The following is a 23,886-nucleotide window of genomic DNA, read 5'->3' on the forward strand; positions in this document are numbered from 1 at the left end:
CAACTTAGTAGTGGCTCAATTGGTGCGTTAGTTGGTTTGTTCTAGCAGAGATGTGGATTTCTTGTTACCATCTTAGCAGTCCAAAGCTAGTTTGTCAACCACACATCTTTCCGTGCAAGAATAAAATGAGAAAGACACGAAAAGCTCCATTTGGAGCTTATCGAAATCAGCCTAAAATGGGCATTTCACATCTTTTCGACGCACTGCAGTGGTTTGCCTTGTAAAAATCACAACGGCTAGATCTATTATGAACCAAATGGAAAAAAACCACAATGGTCTGCCTTGTTTATAAACAGCCGAAAGACTGTGTGGAAAAACATGCCAAATGGAGCCTTAGATTCTATGATCTAATAAGATGAGAGGAGATTGATAATTTAAGAATTTTAAATTATCTTCATTATCTTGCTATTAAGAATTCTGCCCGTAGAACACCAGTATTCTATCAATTTGAAATTTATATTATCTTCAAAAATCATGTTGCAATTTTGGATATTTGGCTAAACCATGATCAAGTTGCACTTGTTGTGGTTCTGATAAGCCTAACTGATGTTGCTTAATCCGAAGTGGTACACGAATTGAGGAGAGCAACCAGATAGTCTTTGCTAACAGGGCGAGGCCGAGCTATAAGGACGAGGCCGTGCTTCAAGACCTGTGATCATGAAAGAAGTCAGAGGCCCGAGGAGTTATCCCCGGGTAAGTACTCTAACGCTCAAGTCAGTAAGAGGTGGTGGGTGGTCGGGCCGAGCTATGAGGATGCCGGTCTGAGCTAAGTAGTAGTATTGGTATTAGAAGTTTGATCCCTTACCTCGAGCATGGAGTGCCTTTTTATAGCCGAAGATCCTTGTCATGGTCGGATTGGGCTTTCGGGGTTGTCGGGGTGAGGTTAGCCACTGAGGTACTCAAGATAGAGTCTCATTCCCTAGCGGAGTCCGTCTTTCTTTACTTCTCCTTATCTGTAGTTGTGCTCATCCGCATGACGTGTAGTTGACGTGGCTGGAAGGATAAGATGGGGGGCCACAGTAATAGTATAGCTCGGTCGAGCTATGCCGTCGTGGCTGAGATAGGGTGATGTGGCAGGGCGATAGCTGAGTGATACTAGCTCGGCTAACTATCGCCCAACTATATGTAGTTGTGCTCATCCGCCCAACTATCGCCCTATCATGTCACCCTAGCTCGACCACATTGGCCTAGCTCGGCCAAGCTATACTATTATTGTGGTCCCCTGTCTTATCCTTCCAGTAATGTCAACTACACATCATGCGGATGAGCACAACTTCAGATAAGGAGGAGTAAGGAAAGACGACTCCGCTGGGGAATGAGACTCTATCCCAAGTACCTCGGCAGCTAACCTCACCCCGACAACCCTGGAAACCCAATCCGACCAAGACACGGATCTTCGGCTATAAAAAAGCACTCCATGCTCGAGGTAAGGGATCCAAATTCTGAGACCAGTACTGCTACTTAGCTCAGACCGGCATCTTCATAACTCGGCCCGACCACCCACCACCTCTTACTGATTTGAGCGTCGGAATACTTACCTGGGGATAACTCCTCGGGCCTCTGACTTATTTCTTAATCACAGGTCTTGAAGGGTAACCTCGTCCTTGTAGCTCGACCTCACCCTGTTAGCAAGGACTATCTGATTGCTCTCTTCAATTCATGCACCACCTTGGATTGAGCATCATCACTAACCAATTTGAATGGTATTTAGACAAAATCAGGAATCACATCCTAATGGTGTTCAAAGGCAAAACCAATGAGCGCGTGGTGCTAACTAGATGTCCTACCTCTATAATTGAGGATGCTATTAGGTAGTAGGTACCACCAACTTTTTCAACCCGCCCTTTTTTTAGAGGTTGAATCGTTTGAATCACCATTCAGCCCCTTTTTCAGGTCTGATTTTCCTAAAACATCAAAAACCATTTGGTTTGGTCAGACTCGTTGGTCTGGGCAGTTAAACGATTGATTCGTTCAACTCAACCACCAGCTCACAGGTTACACCAAAATGTAATGAAACTTTTGGAGGTCATAATTTTTTGTTCGATTATTAGATAGTAGTCATTTTTTTTTTAACTTGGACAATTTTTTGAGATATATCTGTTCGAAGGTTCAATCCTGCTTTTTTTTTTTTCCAAAAGGACTCTTTTTTTGCTATAAATTTAAATTTTTACTTTATAAAAATTTTAAAAACTGAAATAAGAATATAAATTAAACCTAGCTAATATAAACCGTATATATAGATATATTACATGTAGAAAATACAATTATACATTATTTAGCTTTATATAATTCCACCTAACTTGTGATCCGAAGGCAAAAACGGTTGAGCCTCCGTTAACTAAGAAATAAAAAGGTTATTTTACCCTCCACTCTTCTTTAAATTTTCAAAAGTATGCTCATCTTCGTCTCCTCCTCTACTCTCCTCCTCTTTCTCCAAGAAAAAATACATCGGCTCACCCAAATCCGACAACATCGTTGAACTCCCCCTCTTCCCTCTCCCTTTCGTTCTCTTCCATGGTGGGTCAGTCTTTTTGGGGAAAAATAAGCTTGGATCCATGAAAAGGTAGAAATCAATTTCGTTGGCAATTGCAACAATGACTTTGGAGAACAAAAACCTATAAAAATTTTGCAACAATGAATTTGCAAAAGAAACTACAGGATGAAGAAACGATGGCACAAAGACATGCCTTGATCTCGGCATAAACGATGGTGCCAGTGCCATTGCCGCATGGGTGACCAGCAATTCAGATCTGTAGTTTCTTTTGCAATTACGATAACATAAAGTTCATATTTCCCACCATTTTCCATGGGTTTTCAATTGCATCTCTATTTTAGGACTTACCCATGATAATTTGTTTTCAATCAACATCTCTGTTTTTCTTCGATAAGAACGTTGTGCTCGCCAGACCTCGACGATTTTTTGTCCAACCCATAAGCAATCGCAACTGTAGTGGGTTCGTTAATAATCCTCATCACATTAATCCCAGTAATCACACCAGCATTCTTCGTGGCATGCCTCTACGAATCGTTGAAGTAGGTTGGCACAATGATCAGTGTTATGAGAAATTGGGATAAAAAAATGCTTTTTTGAGAAGATGATGAGAAAGGATGTTTTAGGAATTTAAAATATATATATCAGTCATGTGATGTTACATGTGAATGAAGTGTAACGAAAAGTTAACAGAAAGGTTAATAAATACATAAAATAAATATTTTATTTATATATAATATATAATATATAAATTATTTATATAATTTAATTATTAAATATAAAAAATATTTATAAATTATATATTATATATAAGAATTAAATAATCAGTCGAATTCGGATATTTATTGAATCGAATCAGGTCATATCCAAATTCGAATCTGATTAACTATTCAATATAAATAGGATATCCGAATTCGACCGATTAGATATTCGAATTATCCAAATTCGGTTTAATTATGTCGAATCTCGAATTTAAAATCAAATTTTCGAATACCATTGACACTCCTACTTGATGTTAAACTTAAAGATCACCTATCAGCATAAATTCCATACATAAATTATCTCCATTGCGAGAAAATTTGACTCCTGTTAAATTGTGGGTACAATAATTTTCTTCACGGTGGATGTTAAACTCACCTCATTGAGCATTCAAAATTTTTGACAAAAACAAAGAATCGTGGATTGATCATCCGCTGTTGAAAGCGATTGTGAAAGAGTGGAAGTTTTTTCTCCATTGCGGGATATATGTCAAATTATTGTGTACAGAATTTTGTATTATATGTGTCATATTATTGTGTTACATATAACTCCCAGGCCGTGTGTCTTATTTTATACAGACTTTTCTTTTGGTAACAAGAAATTACATTTCATTAATTAAAGAATCAGTAGGATTATAATCCATTTGGAGATTGTCAATCCACGGAGCCAGCCAAATAGGCATAGCCTTTGTGAAAACTCCAGAATCTTTGAGGCCCTTGCGGGCTAGATTATGCGCTAACTCATTACATTCTCTCTTAACAAAATCAAATTTGAACACAGATTCTTCACGGAAACTAAGTAGATCTTTACATAGAAAAAAAAAAAAAGCTTCCCTAACTCAAATTTCCAAAGCTTAGAGCTTGATGTAAAGTCCTGTTGTCAGTTTCAAGGATAAAAGGTCCAGCAAAAAAAACCTTTTTGCCATGCATGCCATTACTTCAGATTGCAAGGGAGTTGAATATGTTGATATTCTCTAATACACCTTCTCATACGAAAGCTCATCGGGCTTAAAGTGTGAACAAGTACAGACCCACCCACTAGATTACTTGGTCAAAGTGGCTCTGATACTATTTCAAAGAATCATTCAACCTAAAAACTTAAACTGTAAGGTGAAATCCTTGAATAAGTTGATATTCCCTAACAATCTTCAAGACATTTTCTTGGGGATCCTTCCAAAAAACCCTTTGACTAGGGCAAGAGCTAAGTGGCAAAGAATTTTGCCATCTTGGCTACAAAATCTTCATCCTCTCCTTCTAGTGCCAGTTACAAATTATGAGATTTTTATTAGGATCTAGCTTTGTGTTTTAAAAAATATAGCCATTTCTAGCTTTCCACATGGTCCATATGAGAGAAGTTAAGAAGCTAAGTATAAAAGCTTTCCTGTCTACCCAAGTTTCAAACCAATCAGCAAAAGTCAAGTAAGAATCAGCACAGGATGAGTCGTAGTTAAACACATATCCGAACCAAGATAGCCTAGCATGATCACATTTAAAAAGAGCATGACAGTTTCTGGCTCCTTACCACAGACTTTACAAATTGAAGACTCTGAGAGACCTTTTTTTCTCTAGATTCTCACCGACAACTAAGCCATTCCAACAGCATTTCCAGATGAAATGTTTGATTTTTGGGTCAGTTTTAATATTCCAAAATTTTCTCTTAGGAGAAGTTTGCCAATCTGAGTTTAACAGGACTGGTTCCTGATTAAGTTGATTTGTAGTATAATAGACTGACTTCACCGTAAATTTTCCTGGGGAGTTTCCTTTCTAGACTAACCTATCCTCCCAAATCTCCTTGAGTCAAGGTAATCCTTGTAATTTTACATCCTATTTTCTTAGTGAATAAATCATTAACCGCATTTAGGTCCCAACATCTTCTATCTCTGTCTATTAAATCACAAACCCACAATGTGCCATTATTTCTTGGTTCAAGTCCCATAGTCTTGAAAGAAGGCAGATCCTCAATCCAATGATCGTTTCAAATTTTAACCTTAGTTCCTGAGTTAACCTCCCAGCAAGCTTCTAGTTTGATTACTTTCCTTCCTGCTAGCAGACTCTACCAGCCCCAAGACCCCTTCTTTTGAAGTCTGTCATTCAGAGTCTTTCCCTTTCAAATATGTAGCTCTGATAACCCTAACCCAAAGATTATTCTCTTCCACACAAAGTCTCCATGCCTATTTAGCAAGGAGAGCTAGGTAAAAATTGGACGGGTCTATAAATCCCAGGCCTTCAGCATGCTTGTTCTTGCTGATAGTTTTCCAATTGACCCAATGAATTTTCCTTGTATTCTTCGAGGCACCCCACCAGAACTTCCTTTGGACTCTAGCCATTTCATGACAGATTGAATTTAGGAGAAGAAAACAAGATATGGTATAAGAAGGGGTGGCAGATACAACTGATTTTAAGAATTAGGACTTCTTTTCCTCTACTAGATAGTAACAGATTATGTCATTTGGAGGTTTTGGAATTTACTCTTTCAATTAAGTGATAAAAAATATCTTTTTCGCTTCTGCCAATGTCTGTAGGGAGCCCTAGATATATGGTTGGGTGATCCACTTTTTTAATGCATAAACATCTGGCTATCAATTTCTGAAGTATTGAATGGAGATTATGACTGAAGAAGAGCTCATATTTCAAGAGATTTATAAAGGATCTCCTTGCCTGATGCCTCTTTCAGGTCTTAGGGCCTTCCCTAGGGCACCATTTATGAGGACCTAGTAAGTGACTGTTGTAACACATGTCATGATCCAACCTATCCATCAACTTTCAAACCCTATCTTAGTCAAAACATTCTCTAAGGAATTCCATTCCGCTCTATCATAAACCTTATTCATGTCAAGTTTCAGAGCCATCCAGGTCTTTTTACCCTTGGTTTTCCTCATGAAAGTAATGACTTCATGGGCTACTAGAATGTTATGTTGGACTAATCTACGAGGAGTGAAGGCACTCTAGAAATAATAGATTTAACTTTTTATGGCCTGGACGTGAAGCAAAGACAACCATGCACGTATTTTTACAGTATTTATATGTGTAAACATGAAGACTGGTAGGTTCAGATTAGGTCAGGTTGCACAAAGTTTCAACAATTGCCTAGCCCCCTTCTTTTTTAGGCCCGCTAGCCCAATCTAGAGATGGCAATGGGTTGGGTTTGATATTGGTGTGCCTCAACATGTACCCACGAATCCAAGCTGAAGTAGTTCTGACCCAAACTCAACCCAACCCGTCCACATAAAAATTCTGTCCATCCCACAACACATTTATACTCAATCAAACCTATATATACCCAAACCAGGTTCATGTTTTTCAACTCTAATCATAGCTGAAAATTCAACCCAAGCAAACCTTTTTGGGTTGGGTTGAGGCTAACCCAGTACGTGTTACTGTTGTAAAAACTAATACAACTCATTTGATGATAGGGATGTCAACAATTGTAATTAGGTATAGGTTTGGCTCAACTTGAGCCTAATTCGAAGGTGCATCAATTTTACAAAACACAAGACAGTGAACCAAACCTGATGAGGGCAGATTTGGTCATCCAGTGAAATTGTGACACGTGGTACCTCGTGACAACTAGGAAAACACCCAGCCAACAAACTTACGAAGTTGGTGACCCACCCGGGCACCAGTCTGGCCGGCCTGGCGTGACCTGCACGCGGCACACGCGACCTACGCGGTGCGCACGCGCGGCCTGCGCGACCTGGCCGACCTAGACCAGCCTAGTGCATGATCCGGCCAAGGCGCCCACCGACAAACCTGGCCTAGACACTGACCCGCCGACTGACACAGGCGCCGACCTGACGACCTAGCCTAGACACTGACCCGCTGACTGACGTAGGCACCCCTTTGACAACCTGGCCAAGGCGCCGACCAGGCCGCCTGACACAAGCGCCAGCCTGACGACCTCGAGGAGTTCACCACCGTACCCCAGTTCTGACAGGATGCGACGAGTCTTACCGTTTGGAGGCTTTTCACCCACCTAACCCGCGAGGACTCCGGTATATAAAGACCTCACCCCCCAAAGGGGAGGAGGAGAAAAAAGAAAGGGAAGTAACCCTGCTCTCTAGCTCTCTCATATTATCTTCAAAGCTCTCTACAATGAGAGTGCTAACTTAAGCATCGGAGAGCCCCCATCGGGAAAATACCCCTGGGACCTCTGATTCAGTTCTCGCAGGTCCCTCAGCTACCGCCGCCTACGAAGAGGAGGAAAAGATGCAGTTCTCGGAAGTCCCTCAGCTCCCGCCACCTAGAAGGAGGAGGAAGAGATGGAGTTCTCGGAGGTCCCTCAGCTCCCGCCACCTACAAGGAGGAGGAAAAGATGGAGTTCTCGGAGGTCCCTCAGCTGCTGCCACCTACAAGGAGGAGGAAAAGGTGGAGTTCTTGGAGGTCCCTTAGCTCCCGCCACCTACAAAGAGGAGGAAAAGATGGAGTTCTCGCAGGTCTCTCAGCTCCCGCCACCTACAAAGAGGAGGAAAAGATGAAGTTCTCGCAGGTCCCTCATCTCCCGCAGCCTACAAAGGAAAGAAGACCACCTCATGCTGAGGGCAGTCGGATTGCGCCACACCAGGGAGCTCCAACATTCTCTAAGGCATCGACCGCCTAGTAGGGAGTTCGCAAGGCAGTTCTCCACCAGGGAGTTCGCCACCAGGCAGTTCGCCCCCAGGTAGTTCGCCACCAGGGAGCTCACCACCAGGCAGTTTGCCCCTAGGCAGTTCGCCACCAAGGCAGTTTGTCCCCAGGCAGTTCGCCACCAGGGAGTTCGCCACCAGGCAGTTCGCCCCCAGGCAGTTCACCGCCAAGGCAGTTCGCCCCTAGCCAGGGAGTTCGCCACCAGGCAGTTCGCCCCCAGGCAGTTCACCGCCAAGGCAGTTCGCCCCTAGCCAGGGAGTTCGCCACCAGGCAGTTCGCCCCCAGGCAGTTCGCCACCAAGGCAGTTCGTCACCAAGCAGTTCTCCCCCAGGGAGTTCGCCACCAAGTGACTCGTCACTAAGGCACGCCACCACCGGGTCGAATAATGAGGTACTTTGCCAAAAAAATTTACATCACAAAACATTGGTACGTGGCCGAAAACGGTTACATCAAAACCAAACCCAATCCATACATGGCACCCCATACTAAGTCAAGGCTAAAGGTTTGAATGCTACAATGTCAATGGGTTGATTTTGGTAATGGTCGGTCTCAATCCAAATTGACTTGCCGATAGGCGTACAAGTTGGGTGGGTTGGGATGGGTTTATGGTCAACTCGGGCCTGACCCTAAAATTTGGGCTTAAGGCATGAGCCCGAGGTCAAGCCTGACCTTCCCAACCTAACCCTAGCCTGCATTGTAATTTGATTCACTCGGGTTGGGCTCGGTCCTGGCCCAGGCTTGGGTTGGTTGATGGACCCACTCTAAATTATAAAATATACATATATTTGTGTATATTTGTAAATATGTATGTAAAGAATGTATATATATATATATATATATATATTTGTGTATACATATGTATGTATGAATGTGTATAGTTGGGCCAGGTTCGAGCTCAGGCTAGGCCTGCCCAAGCTGCACCCCTACTTGTCGATGACCCAGTAGCTGAATGATATTTTTTTATTATAACAATAGAGGGCTTTATTTATTAAACACAACGTTAGGCAGGACTAGTAAAATGGCTATCCACCATGTGGTTGCACCTAGGACGATAAGACCGGTTTGGCAAATTCACATTTGCACCCCATAGAGGGTGCCCAGCAAATGCATCGCAGTACATCCCAATTGTGTATTGGGAGTATCTCTCAATGGCAAGTACAGGAGATATTCCCAATACACAATTTGGGATGTGTTGAGAAAATTCGATATCCAAATTTGATTCAATATTTGACGGATATTGAAAATAATTCAAATTTAAATTCGATAAAATATTCAAATATTCGGTTCAATTTGAATTTGACCAATTAATTATTTCAAATAATTAATAAATATATAAAATAACTATTTTATTTATTTAATGCATATAAATATATAAATTATTTATATAATTTAATTATATATATAAATTATATAAACATTTAAATAGTTTATATATTATATATAAGAATTAAATAATCGATCAAATTCAGATATTTATCAAATTGAATAAGGTAATATTCAAATTGAACTGATTAGATATTCGAATTATCTGAAATCTCAAATTCAAAATCGGATTTTCCAATACCATTGACACGCCTAACTGTAGGCGCAGATGTGAACTCCACTTTGGCTATGTGGTGAGCCAAATTGTTGGCAGAATGCCTACAATGCTGAAAAACAGCTTGGGAACATCGCCTTGTAAGGCTACTAATATCAAACCAAAGGTTGTGACTTGTGAGAGGAGAGAACTCTGTAAGTCTGTATGGTCTCGTCTTTAAGCTGAAAGGCAGTACGCCTCTGTCAGAATTTTGTCCAGTCCAATCCTAAGAGCTTCAGAACAACTCAGTCTAATGGGCCTGGCCTCTGGCATCGAGGATGGGTTGGCAGCGGATTTGAATACCCCGAGCCCCAAGCACTGGCCTGTTATGATCCCTTGCCACATAGGCTATACCAGCCCAACCAGAGTCCACTTCAACACTAGCATCGCAGTTTATTTTAGCCCACTCTTACGGTGGAGGCCAATGGGGCAAACTAACAAAGGGATTGCCTTAGATATCAGAGATCATCTTTGCCATGCACGCTAGCACGCACAGTAAGTCAGTCGTGCCTTCTTATAGTTATAAGGGGGAGAAGGAAAATCTTGCATTCTATATGGGAGGGGCTCTTGTGAAGCCTAGAAAGGCGGAAGCAGCAAATTACTTCTACCGAGTTTCCCAACAGGAGCTTAACTCTTTCTACTGGCGTGGCACTGTTTGATGCTTCTGATCAATAGGAAAGGGAGGAATACAAAATAAGCTTATATCCTAGCAACAGGACTGGGTGTGTAACAGTTGTGCGGATTCCAATTGCTTTGCATTTGAAGTCTATATATATATATATATATACAACTGAATTAAAACTGCTGCCCATATCATATGCAAAGACCTTGAAAGGGGGCACTCAGTCTCCAATGCAAATAATGCATATGTACTTGATATCAATAGGAGCGAACAGGCGAGGGAGAGAGAGAGAGAGACAACGAGGTGGTGTCTCATCATCTCGTTGATGATGATATTTAAGCATTTCATCATATCGACATACATTAATAATTTGCATTGGAAAAACATGTACATAAATAGATTAACGGGCAAGAAGTTATGCAGATGACCCATTATACACCACAACAGCAACCCTTCACATCTTCGACATTGTGTAGTCCATCACATCCACAAGGAAATCTGAAACCATGGAAATTTAGACAGAAAAACCAGGTTAATGAAAAAGAAAATTAAAAAAGATAACAAAGAGGTAACCTGAACAGTGATGGTCCAGCTGAGAACAAGACGAATTTTTCCTACCAAGGAGCTCCCACATTGGAACTGGAGGCTCGCTCCAAGAGATAGGAGGATACCAAATTGGGCTTATTTAATGAGCTATGGAGGCCCAGTTTAAGCTCTAAAATATGGTTCAAAGAACTCCTATTCAAATCTTCATGTGTCCATGTGTTGGTATCACGTGTATGTGGAGCCTCGAGGAGAAGAAAACAAAAAGAAGAAAATAAATCAAAAAGTGCTTATCTCAAGGTAAGTATTGACCTGCATCCTCCTTGGTGAAGCAGAGGGGAGGTGTAATTCTGAACACATTGCCATAGAACCCGCCTTTTCCAATCAGCACTCCCATCTCTATAAAATTAACTTTCAGATTGGTAAGAAAGAACACAAGTTAATAATGATGACAGACAGAGAAAGAGAGGATGTAACCTTTCATCTGGTCCATGACATGCAAAGTTTCATCCTTTGCTGGAGTTTTCAATTTGCGATCTTTGACCAGTTCAACTCCAAGCATCAAACCCCTTCCTCTTACATCACCAATAACTGCAGAGACCAAATCTGTTCAGATTTACATGTGTTTATTTTGTAACAATGATCCCCTTCCTCTACCTGAAGCAAAATTTGCATTTATTTGCAGTACAAATCTTCTTATGCCTCATTTAGACAATACGATGAAACATCAATTATGGCTTTTATACATTTGAAAATTTGCATGTAGTTGCATAATCTTAGGAGAGTTCTAAAATCTAAGCATACCAGGACAGGGCACAGTAACTTACTTTCATACTTGTCCTTGAGGGCTGTAAGGCGCTCTTTCAGATGAGACCCCACTAAAAATGCATTCTGCTGAAGCTTCTCTTTCTCAATCACTTTCAGAACGGCAAGCCCTCCAGCAGTACATACGGGATTCCCACCAAAGGTATTAAAGTAACTGCGGTGAGTCAGGACCTGTGCAATCTCAGGAGTGGTTACCACCGCGCCAATGGGAATACCGTTTCCAATGCCCTGAAGTCATTACAAAATCATATATTCTAATCAGGGAGAATACATATAAACTGTAGACTTTTTTCTGGTAAGATCTCCAACAAGGAAAAATTTTAAGTTCCATTGAAATTTAGGGGCACGCTACTCCGGGATGCAGCAAAGAGAAATTGTGGCCAGAAAATTAGAATGGAAGTTGCAAAAATTCACCTTGGCCATTGTCACTATGTCAGGCACAACTCCATGGGCTTCAAATCCCCAAAAATGAGTTCCTGCGCGAGCAAAACCCGTCTGGACCTCATCAGCAATACAAAGACCCCCAGCTTTCCTTATGCTGCTGTACACGGCAGGCAAGTAACCTGGTGCCAGTTCCAAAATTCCACCCACACCCTGTAAAAAAATCATGGAGACCCACTTGAAAAATGACACCAGAAAATACATGAAAATTTCTAATCATTCATGAAACCCATTTACATTTAGGTGGGGGAGAGGAGGCAAAAACGTAGAAATGCTACCTGTATGGCTTCAGAAATGAAACCAGCAACACGGCCGCATGTCCCAAACTCCAGTATATCTTGAACATCCCTTGCATATTTTTCTCCATCTGAACCAAAGACACCCCTGTACGGATCTGGGTTCAAAGCATGGTGAACACCAACCTGTTGAAAGAATGTAATTAGGCACGAAGATTACGAAAAAAGAAGCTTCCAATTCATTCTTCCTAGTACTTCGGTCCCAACAAAGGCAATTACGAATTAGGCTTGACTACCCAAGAACCTACTCAACTGAACTAGGACTTGGGTGGGCTAGTGATTATTGGGCTGTGATTAAAACATAATGCGAAACCTAGCCAGCTGAAATAAGAAGTAGAAACCAAGTTAGGCAGTTCCGGTCTTTGCATCAAACATCCTAGTTAAGCTGTTCCAAGACGAAAACCGCAGGGGTCGGGAAGTCGACTGGCCAGAATACCGGCTCAATCAGCCGTCGATTTTGTTGAGGTATGCAGTGGGGCCCATGAATGAGTGACAATAGTGAGTAGGCCCTTGTCAGTCAATAGCCATGTGGCCCTTTTTCTTAAACTTCACGTGACAGTATGGTTACGTGGCAGAGTTTCAGACTGGCAATGAAAGATGGTCTTTTCCCACCCTGGCTGCCTCCCTCCATGTCGGAAGGAAGTCGACTGGCCAGAATACCGGCTCAATCAGCCGTCGATTTTGTTGAGGTATGCAGTGAGACCCATGAATGAGTGACAATAGTGAGTAGGCCCTTGTCTTGTCTGTCAATAGCCATGTGGCCCTTTTTCTTAAACTTCACGTGACAGTATGGTTACGTGCCAGAGTTTGAGACTGGCAGTGACAGATGGTCTTTTCCCACCCTGGCTGCCTCCCTCCATGTCGGAAGGAATGTAATTGAACTTTGAACCAACTCAACCAAGAGCAATCGAACGAAGTTCGTAAGGGTGATGGGATCTGCTCCTCACATCTCCCGTGAATTATAAGTAATTATATGAAAGATGTTACCAATGCATGATAGGATGTGAGTGTATTATTTTTTAAGATTAATAAATAAAAAATAATCGCCACAAATGAAAAACGTGAGACATAGAAACAGAAAACTCACTTGAGGGACATTGAATTTCCAGTTACATTGTGCAGTAGCTCCCATAGTCCCAGCAGCATTGCCATGGTATGCGTTCCTGAGAGATATAATATCATGGCAACTGGTGTACAATCGCGCGATCATCATCGCTAGTTCGTTTGCTTCAGTCCCAGAATTCGTGAAGAAAACAACCTGCAAATTCCCCCAGATTCCAAAATTAATAAACACCGAACGACACACGACATGCCGTAATCGAACAAAATACCTTCAGATCTCCTGGCAATTTTGACGCGAGAGCCTCGGCAAAGTCTGCTATTGCGTTGTTTAGATACAAGACGGTAGAGTGCTGTAAGCGCTTCGTCTGGTTCACAATCGCTTCAACCACATCGGGGTGGCAGTGCCCGCAGCATACGGTAGCGATCCCCCCGAATCCGTCAAGGTATCGACGGCCGTCCTCATCGAACAAGTATTGCATCTTCCCATCTACCACGTTCAACTGTGGAATTACGAATGATATGAGGATCCATCAATGTGTATAATGTACAGGGGGCTATGGAAATAGATCAAGAATTCAAGAGATGATATATACGAAAATTTTTTTGGTAAATTACAGAAAGTTTCAAAGAGGAAAAAAGATAGAAAAGATTTAAATAAATATTAAAAACAAAATAAAGAGTGCTACTGTATTAAGAATTTTTCTACAATACAAAAAATAATAAATAACAGAACGAGAAAGCAATTCAAAGAAGAATCAGAACGAGAGCACAGCACGTCCGAAAATCCAAAAAAAAATTGAAGCAAGACGAAGCACCAAAATGTAAATGCACGAATTTGATCTAAAGAGAGGAGAGGCAAAGATTAACGTTTAGAAGGGAGATGCAAAAGCATACAGGTTTCTTATAGAAGTAAAACATGGAAGGGCTGAGATACTCCTTCCTCTTCTGCAAGATCTCGGCCGCTCGTGGTCCGGTATACGGAGGAGGAGTGTAATCGAAGGGGGGCAGTTTGGGGAGAACATCGACGCTTTCCTCAAGAGTCGCTTCGCTTCTGGCCAACTGAGAGAAGCAATGACGCCTCGAACAGAAATCTTTTCGCAGTAATGCCCTTGTGAAAACTCTCTTCATCTTCGATGTTCGCCCCCCTTTCCTCTTCTCACTGCTCTCCTGCTTCCCGGCTCTTCTCTTCTCACTGTTCTCCTGTTTCCCGGTACTGAGAAAAGAACCCCCAAAATACAAAGGCGTTTCAAGAGAAGCAGAGAGATGGAGATGAGCAGGAGAGACTGGTATAGCAAACAAGGCGGAAACGGACGGTTTATATAGAGAGACAGAACTATATCACGTGTCCCGTTTTTGTCTGTTACTTCGTTATATTTATCTCAGTTAAATTACCAAAGTCGCCCTCAGTCCCGGGTAGCTTTGGTTGTTGGTCCGACTTTACGGGTAGGACTGCAAATGGATCGGATCGATCGGATAAACCTTTATTCATCGGACTCGGATCAATTCCGATTGAAATCTGATATTGAATGATAGTTAGGCAATTTCTATGATGAACTAAAGTAAACTCTCTTGATTACCTTTTTCTTTTCTTTTTTTCTTTTGAAAGCCTATTACCTTCGATCAAAAATATAAATTCCAAATAACCGTAAATGTTTGAACTTTATCACATCAGATCGGATAAGAGTGTATCTATATTATATTCTATCTAATTGTGGAATGATCAAAGATCACCCTTGAGGGTATCGGATTTGGATTTGGATTTGGATTTGAGGCGCTTCACAGCACATAGCATGAGAGGTGCCGGTTGATGTGAATTCTATTTACAACTAAAGCTGTGTTTGGTTACAATACAAATTTTATTTTATGGGAGTAATTGCATGAGAGTATAAAAGGGCAAGTGTAAATTCTGGTTTGTTTTTTTATTTAGATTTGAGTTTGTTTTATTTGTTTGTGAGAATTAAAACAAAGTGGCCTCCATTTTAAATGAAAGAGAATGGAGGTATAAGGAGGGATATTTGTCTATCAAGAAGGTAGAATGCAACATGACGTGGTTCGCACTTAATATGAGAAAGAGAAAGAATTGCAGTAAGGGTAAGGGTGGTGAGGGATTACTTGTAATGGCATAAATGCATGATATTCTAGAAAAGTGTATGTTGCATTTTCAATACATACCCAAGGATAATTTTGTATGCTTTTAGCATTGCTTGTGCAATAACTCAACCAAGGGATACTGTCTATAAAATGCATAGTTCCATCTCTATGATTATCATGACATCTATATCTATACCTGTATTACTGTTAAAAGTACAACTAATTGAGTGAAGGTGTAGAACTTTCTTCTTGATCCCAACACAATTATAATTGGGAACTTAATGTAGACCCAAACCCTATTATATAATTGGATTGTTTTGGACCCCAACCCATTGACAGCCCTAAGCCTTCTAAACGTTCCGATTAAATCTTAATTTTTTCGTATTAACCACATACAATGTGCAATTTGTGGAAAAAAAAAGATTAATTTACTTAAACACCCCCTATAGTTTGCAATTGCTTTACACCCTTCTTTATGAACCACTTGTATTTCTATTTGGAAATGGACACATTACCTCTTAGAATGAGTAGAAAATGTAAAAGGGCATGGGTCCATAGTGTGTTTTTTTTTTTTTTTTATATTCCAAAAAGCACCCACCCCTAACTAGCAGCTCATGTATTGCATGCACTCCAAACTTTTTACCGTCCAAGTTATAATATGGAGGAGGGTTTTGTTTCTATAAGATTGATATAGAAACTACTATATGTACAATTGGAATTAAAAACCCTACACCTATGCACTTTCACATTTTCTACTTGTTTTAAAGGTTAAATCACCATTCCTAGATGGAAATACAAATGCTTCTTTAACATAAAGATCAATGAAGTAAAGTGGTTGCAAACTATATAGAGGCTGTTTTAATAATATTCAGATAAAGCATATGCTTTAATAAATATGTGAAATTATATATAGGGGTGTAAAGTAAATGGTCCAAAAAAGTGTAGAGGGAAAAATAGAGACATAAAAACAAATATACTTCTCCACCTTTATTATGGAAAAAAGGGGTTTCTTCTTAATTCTCCCTCCCCCCCCCCCAAACAGCGGTAACAGAATCTAATCTATCAAAATACAAGGGCAATGGCGGATCCAAGACCTTTGGTGAGTGGGGGCACACATGTGGCCTTTTCTATTAGGCCTTTTAAAACTATGAAAAAAGGTCATCCTTTAAGAAGTCAAATTTTATTTGATTAGGGGCAATTGTAAAGAAAAAAATTAAATTTTTTCATTTGCATATAAAATAATTTCAAATCCAATTGGGGGCAATTGCTTACACTAGCTTCTATATAGATTCGTCATTGACAAGAGGTATTGATGGTGCACGATCTAGATACTCCTAGTTGGAAAATGATTCGAACTTCGACTGAGCGGCGAGCTGGACCGATCTGCAAAGTCGTGGATTAGAGAAACCAGGGTAGCTAATCCGGCGAGGTCGCTCCGATGCTTAAGTCAGTACTTATGCTATGAATGCGAACTGAATATTTGAGTGTTCGAATGCTAGTGAGCAAAGTAATCACGCGTGCCTTTGCCTTGAAGTTTCATGTCCTTATATAATGGAGTAGCCGTGGACCTTACGAAAGAGCTCTGGGATCTCTGGGCTGTGCAGATAAGGTTTGTTCTGTTTTTGAAGGAGAGCAATATGTTGATAAGGTTTATCGTTTATCCTCGATTCATACGGAGCTAGGACGAGCCTCATCGTGACCCTGAGAAATTCGGGGTCCGTTGGGAAGGCCTTTGGAGTAGATTATGTGGCGTTTCGGCTCTTTAGTTCCAAACTGACACTTTGATTCGTTAGTCCCGAACTGGAATGGGTATCGAGGTGTCTCTACGCCAAGATGGTTTTTTAGGCCGAGGTGGCAGAATACTCGAGCTCCGAATGTTGCAAAATGGATTCGTTCAACTGAGTTGTCATCCCTCGAGCAGATCGCGTCTGCGTATCCCCTTCTTACTAGGTTGTGCCAAATCACCCTTCATCAGGTATCAAATGATAGGTGGGAGTTTTATAAATAAAATCAGAAAACTAATAAAAATTTATGAAATGGAGCAAATTATAAATTTCCAAAAATCAAATAAGTAGGATATTAAATGAAAAGTTTGTGAATTGGCGAGAGGGTGGTATGAAATTGAAACTCTCCCTTTGAATAAATTTGTAAATGTATGAAACACTTGGATAAATAAAAGCCAAGTTCAATGGTTTTCTACTTTCACTAGCAGTCCTGCAAAAACAAAGTGGAGTACCAACCAATGGGTAAAACATACAAGGCAATACAAAGAATGCGGAATTGAAAGTGATGGCAGCGTTACTTTACCCAAAAAACATATTCTTAGGGCATTTTATTTTAAATATGCTGATTATCAGAAGGAAGTGACATCTTTCTAACACTTAGACAAGAGAATAACGCCTAATGATTCCATGGGCGGAGGTGGGGAGATACACAATGAACCTCCCCTGAATTTGTGGTTATGTTCTTTGCTCGATGTGTCAATAATTTTGTTTTGTGAAGTGATGTTAGCAATTCGATCTACCAAACATAAATATAATATAAGCAATAATGAGCAGAGATGGTTGTCACTCGTGGTTGCTATGAAACTCATTGATTGGAGAAAAATGCCTTTCTATACAGTGCTTGCTTATCTATTGGGTTTGCAATTTCTGAACAAGTCTGCATTTCTAGACTCTTAACTCACAGTACTCCAGTCCAATGAGGCGATGACACTAGCAATCTGCAACTTAACACAAGAAACGTCTACATACTACAGAGAATATATATGATCATTTTGGTCCCCGCTGTCAGCCATCTCCTTATCAATATAAAGCTCCCAAGCATAAGGTTACAAAGCTAAATCTCCTTATCAATATAAAGCTCCCAAGCATAAGGTTCCAAAGCTAACTTATTTAATCAATTTTTTATCTTAAAACAAAGGACAAAGGAGAAATCCCAATTTCTGAACTACAATACCGAACTGCCATATGCCGATATTACCTTGCTACTACGACACTCGGGAGTCGGGACTCGACTATTATCTGTCTCACTGTTTCTGAATTCTGACCAACCCTTTGTACTTTAAACTGTTCCCACTTTAATTCATTTATACCTTTCCTTTGCATTAATTTGTTGTCAATATCAATCTGTTGTTCGGCTCATATCAGATAATGTCTAAAAATATTTTTGGGGTAAATTACAAACCCCTTCTGTGTTATAAGGTCAGTGACAATTATCTCCTGAAATTTCATTTATAACAAACATTTCCTTTAACTTCACTTTGCAATAAATACCGCCCTCCATTAAAGTTTTGTCAGTTAATAATTTCGAAAAAGATTATGATTCAGTTATTTAATTTTTGAAATCTTCAAATTACCTTTTTTTTTTATTTATTTCAATGATTTATAAATCAATAAGTTTTCTATATGTAATATTCAAATTCTTTCAGTTGCCCTAATAGATCTTTGCAGATTTCTGATTGGATTCAAAATAAAATTGTAGAAGTTGCTATATGATAGGTATAAATTTAAGGTTTCGTTTGATTTTCTTAATTTATTTAAGAGATGAATGAATAATTTTTATATTTTAAGATGAAGAGAGGCATTCATATTAGTGAAATAAAACAAGAAATTATAGAAACTTGTTTTTTTTTATGTGAATGAAATGATTTTTATTATTTTAACTGGTTTCATTTAAAAAAAAATAAAAATAAAAAATTTGATGTATTTTTGGATCAGTTAGGGTTTAAGAGAAAAGAGTAAGCAAAAGATAATTAAAAAAATCAGGTGGGTATTTTGACAATTTAATACATTCTCTCATCGGGTATTTCTTGGGAAATAAAAGGTTTAGGGAGGTCTTTATCACACATTACTAAGATTAAGGGGCGAGGGGATTTGGACTTTGAATTGTTGAGAAAACGTTGGCAACCAACAGCTCAGGAGTCAGGATGTTGTAACACAAACAAACGGGACGGGATGTAGTAATTACAAAATAGTAAGTACGTTCTATGAAAAATAAATACTGATAACGGTCAAAAGTTGTTTTTAATATTTTTTAAGAGCAGGCTAGGAGTTTTAAGGAACAAGTGTCAAAAAAAAATTTAATGATCATTGAATGTACTTACAATGCTTTGCTTACCTTATGACACGACAACCCGTTCAGTTTCCTATTTGTCGCTTTGATCAATAAAACATTGAACCTAAAACTTGCCAGCTGTCTTAATTGAGATGATCAAGGCCTATCATTAAATCAGTCTCACTTGAAGATATATACCTATACAAAACTGTGTGTTTTGGAGCAAATAATTGATTTGTGGTGAATTTTTCTACTTAAAACTCATTAAAACTCGTATAACAAAAAATTAAAAAAAAGAAGAAAAGCATTGAAAACTCTCACAATTATGCATAAATTTGATGGTCTAAATTAAGATACCTGATCTATGGTATTGATATCTATTATCCCACATGTGGAATCTTACCCAAAAAGGCCCCATGTCATGTGTTCCTCATCCTGGTTGGATCCGGTCTGAATTCTTGTTAATTGTTGAATGTAGCAAATTCCTGCCCTTTATTATATGATGGAGGCTTGGAGAGTCTCAATCAATGTCAAATTATCTTCTCATGTGATGGAAATGGAAATAAGGTATCACCTACAGGCTACAGAAAATGCCACATTCACGGCGGGCTCTATTTTGATAAAAAAGAAAAGGTTCTGTTAGGGGAAATTAAGGAAGCTCCTCTATTCCTGAGGAATGATGCGGCAACCGGACCTTCCATCAGATCTATGGCTAGATTCTGCTTCCGTTGCTTACAAAATGTACACCTGATTATATTACTATTTAGGTGTGTAATTGGGGTTAGATTAATGTTTGAGAGCGTTTATGCTAAAAATAAGTTTTTATTGAATAAGTGTTTATTTAAATAAGTACTTATTTGTATTTAATACCTAGCTTTTTTATGTGTTTATTTTAAAAAATAAGTACTTAGTTTATATTGGACATTTGGTGGTTTTTTTCTCCAATAAGCACTTAAATAAGCATTTATGATTCTTTTGTCCTTCATTTTCTTTCAAATTTTTAAAACATCCAATCCAAAGTGAATGAATAAAAGTACTTCGATAGAAATGCTTTTATAAAAGTACTTTCATAAAAGTTCTTTTGTAAAAGTATTTTCATAAAAGTGCTTTTGTAAAGTACTTTCGTAAAAGTGCTTTTATAAAAGTATTTTTTATTCTTTTATAAAAGTACTTTCATAAAAATACTCTTATAAAAGTACTTTTGTAAAAGTATTCTCATAAAAGTACTTTATAAGTGTTTTCATGTAAAGTACTTTTATAAAAATGCTTTCATAAAAGTACTTTCATAAAAATATTTTTATAAAAGTGCCTTTGTAAAAGTACTTTTATAAAAGTGTTTTCATATAAAAGTACTTTCATAAAAGTAACAATATTGAAAGGGTATAGTTGGTATTCTAAAATTGTACTAGGGACAATTTTGAGAGAAAAAATTGAATAAGTGTTTATTGCATGAAAACTTTAAAAAAATGGGAAATTTAGACTTAAAAACCAAGTCTTTATTTTTAAAATAAGCATTTATTTCTGGCTTATTTCCCAAACACCAATAAATACTTAATGGTGTGGTCCCAGCCCAAATAAGCACATTTTTTTTGGAAAAGCATGGCCTAAGTAAACATTTTACAATGTTTTCAACTCAGATTTGGCGTTGGATTATTCACTCAAAATTTGACAAAGCCTCAACCCTAATTTGCCCAATTTGCACCCCTGTACCTAACTAATACAAGCCTAACATGCTATTATTGCATAAAAGTGAGATCCACATTCATGCAAAACATAGTAGCCCGTTACTCATAGCTGTGAGAACAGCTTTCTAAGGGTATCGGTCCTGCTGTTCACTTCAGCTTTAATGTGCAATTGTGTATAGGAACAATAACGTCTTAGGCTTAGTTTGGATAGAGTATAAATGTAAATATGTATAGTGCAAAACGTTATATTTTACATTATTTTGTATGTATTTGTACAGTATATATTTGCTTTTATACTCTTTCCAAACTCGGTATTAATTTCCAATCTGTAAAAAAATGGTATCACCTAAAAATAGGATTTATACAAAGGTTACTAATTAATAATCATTGTGGGGTTGAGTTGTACATCTTTTTGCATGAAGATGTGGTCTTAGCAGTCTGAAAATTGTCTGGTTAAAATGTGTCTTTTCATGCATCTTTTCACATGAAGATGTGATAAAAAAAAGTCGAGAAACTCTATTTGGAACTTCTCATAAATAACCCAAAACGAGCATTTTTTGGATTACTAATTAATAATCATTGTGGGGTTGAGTTGTACATCTTTTTGCATGAAGATGTGGTCTTAGCAGTCTGAAAATTGTCTGGTTAAAATGTGTCTTTTCATGCATCTTTTCACATGAAGATGTGATAAAAAAAAGTCGAGAAACTCTATTTGGAACTTCTCATAAATAACCCAAAACGAGCATTTTTTGGGTTACTAATTAATAATCATTGTGGGGTTGAGTTGTACATCTTTTTGCATGAAGATGTGGTCTTAGCAGTCTGAAAATTGTCTGATTAAAATGTGTCTTTTCATGCATCTTTTCACATGAAGATGTGATAAAAAAAAGTCGAAAAACTCTATTTGGAACTTCTCATAAATAACCCAAAACGAGCATTTTTTGACAATTAAATATGAAAAGATCAAAATATGCATTGTCGAACTTCTAAACAACTGACAGCCTACACAAATAAATACGCCAAATGGGGCCTTAGCTAACTTGATTCATTGACACATTCAAACAGGCATTAAAATCCAAAAAACCAAAATCAACAATTAGTCATTCATTTTCTCACTTATCCGTCTCATGCAGCCTCTTTATATATTAATTTATTCCTAGCTAGTGCCTCAAATTAAAACAGCTGAACCAGATTAATTGAATGTTCAGTTCAACCCTTCCAAACGGGCATTAAGGAAAACTTTAATACATGCAGGTTTGAGATGAGCCAGTGAAATAAAACACGGCAAATCTCGAATGAAATCGCCAGTCGAGTTGAATGATTTGTCGCTTGAGCCAGTGGAATACTCCAATACATGTGGGGTTAAGTTGGATTGAGATGTGGCTGGATTGAATGAATTATCGCTTTGTCCTTTTATTTAATAAGTTATTAAAGGAGTTGTTTTCAAACCGCCGTTGATTCATAACCATTTAATAGTTTTTGATCATTTTTTTATTTTTTAATTTTATTATCACGGCTATTTATTCTAATCGAATGATCAGACCGTTAACCCAAAAACTGATGTCCAGAACGATTCTATTTTCGAATCGTTTTTTAAAACGTTGGTTGGAAGCTTAATGGCTCAAAGCTGCAATGTTTTATTATTTAATCCACTAGAAAACAAAACAAATCACTCAATTCGGGCACTTCAGCTGTTATTAATGAACGGTCCCAGAAGTGTGTTTAATTACTGATAAGATATAAGAGCAGCGCTCTCATTGGATCCATCTTGTAACCGGTGGGAGATCTGATGGACACTATTTTCCCACCTCTATTAATGGAGTAAATTTCAGTCTGATAAAAAATGCCAACTATCTTGAACAAAAACGCAGCAGGAGGCAATTTGTATCCAACTTTTTCAGGGGCAGTTTTTCAGTCAAAATCTATAGTACAATTCTTCTTGTCGTGTTGTTTCGTCATAGGAGTTCTCGTTAGGAGTGCAACTCTTGGATGGCGACCATAGCAGTACAACAGTGCAACTGTTGGATTCTCGTGTAACATTATAGTTTATATTGCCCACGTGTGGGCATGGCCCAACACAATCTATATATATAAACGATGAAAGTGATTTGGCCCAACCTAGTAAAAGTATGACACTTGTACACGACCTGACCAAGAGACGATAACTCAGTTTAATATGACCAGTCTGCAACAGATCGAGTTCGAATACAACCACCTCGGGATGAAGTGACCTCGTGACAAGGTCACCTCGGAACGAGATCGCAACAGGATTACCTCGATCTCAAGGCACTTCAGCATTCAACCCAGTTTAAAACTTAAAGGCATCAGCTCGGGGATACCGACTCGAGACTATTACGTGGTGATCCTGGAAATCCCTTCAACGGATTCCAAACCTCACGGGATCATACTATGTAACATCTAGCATTATCTCCTCCCTCGATTTGGGTGGAATTGATAAGTCTTATCGGTTGGCAACGTTATCTTCCAACTAACGCGGAAACGGATTCCATCGTGACGAAGATCCCAGAACCGATCCGCAAAACCCGCAAGGACTCAACCATATAAAGGCTCCACCCTCGATGGTTCAAGGTATGTGTGATTTCTCTGCTCTCTAGCTCTCAATATTCTCAGCAATTTTCAACTCGCAACAAGTTTGCTAACTTAAGCATCGGAGCGACCTTGCCGGGTTAGCCACCCCGGGTTCTCTGATCCTCCTCTTGCAGATCAACCTAGTCTGTCGTCCGACTGAAAGCCATATCACCTCCAACAGGGAGCAACTATATCGTGCTACATCAACAAATATATATTTATATATGA

General features: G+C 39.0%; 1 protein-coding gene across 1 annotated transcript; it reads right to left on the reverse strand.

Annotated features, from left to right (window-relative positions):
- Window positions 1–10,374: 10,374 nt before the first annotated feature.
- LOC148868641 (alanine--glyoxylate aminotransferase 2 homolog 3, mitochondrial-like) lies at window positions 10,375–14,544 on the reverse strand. Its single transcript, XM_088968259.1, has 9 exons — window positions 14,132–14,544; window positions 13,507–13,737; window positions 13,263–13,433; window positions 12,158–12,301; window positions 11,853–12,032; window positions 11,441–11,666; window positions 11,091–11,204; window positions 10,926–11,012; window positions 10,375–10,568 (listed from the first exon to the last, which is right to left on the reverse strand). Exons 1-9 carry the CDS (start codon window positions 14,363–14,365, stop codon window positions 10,525–10,527), a joined length of 1,431 nt encoding a protein of 476 aa, XP_088824385.1. The 5' UTR covers window positions 14,366–14,544; the 3' UTR covers window positions 10,375–10,524.
- Between the last annotated feature and the right edge of the window lie 9,342 nt (window positions 14,545–23,886).

Source organism: Nelumbo lutea, chromosome 2 (assembly GCF_056320005.1).
Source record: "Nelumbo lutea isolate HS-2025 chromosome 2, American lotus-T2T, whole genome shotgun sequence".
Lineage (NCBI taxonomy): Eukaryota > Viridiplantae > Streptophyta > Magnoliopsida > Proteales > Nelumbonaceae > Nelumbo > Nelumbo lutea.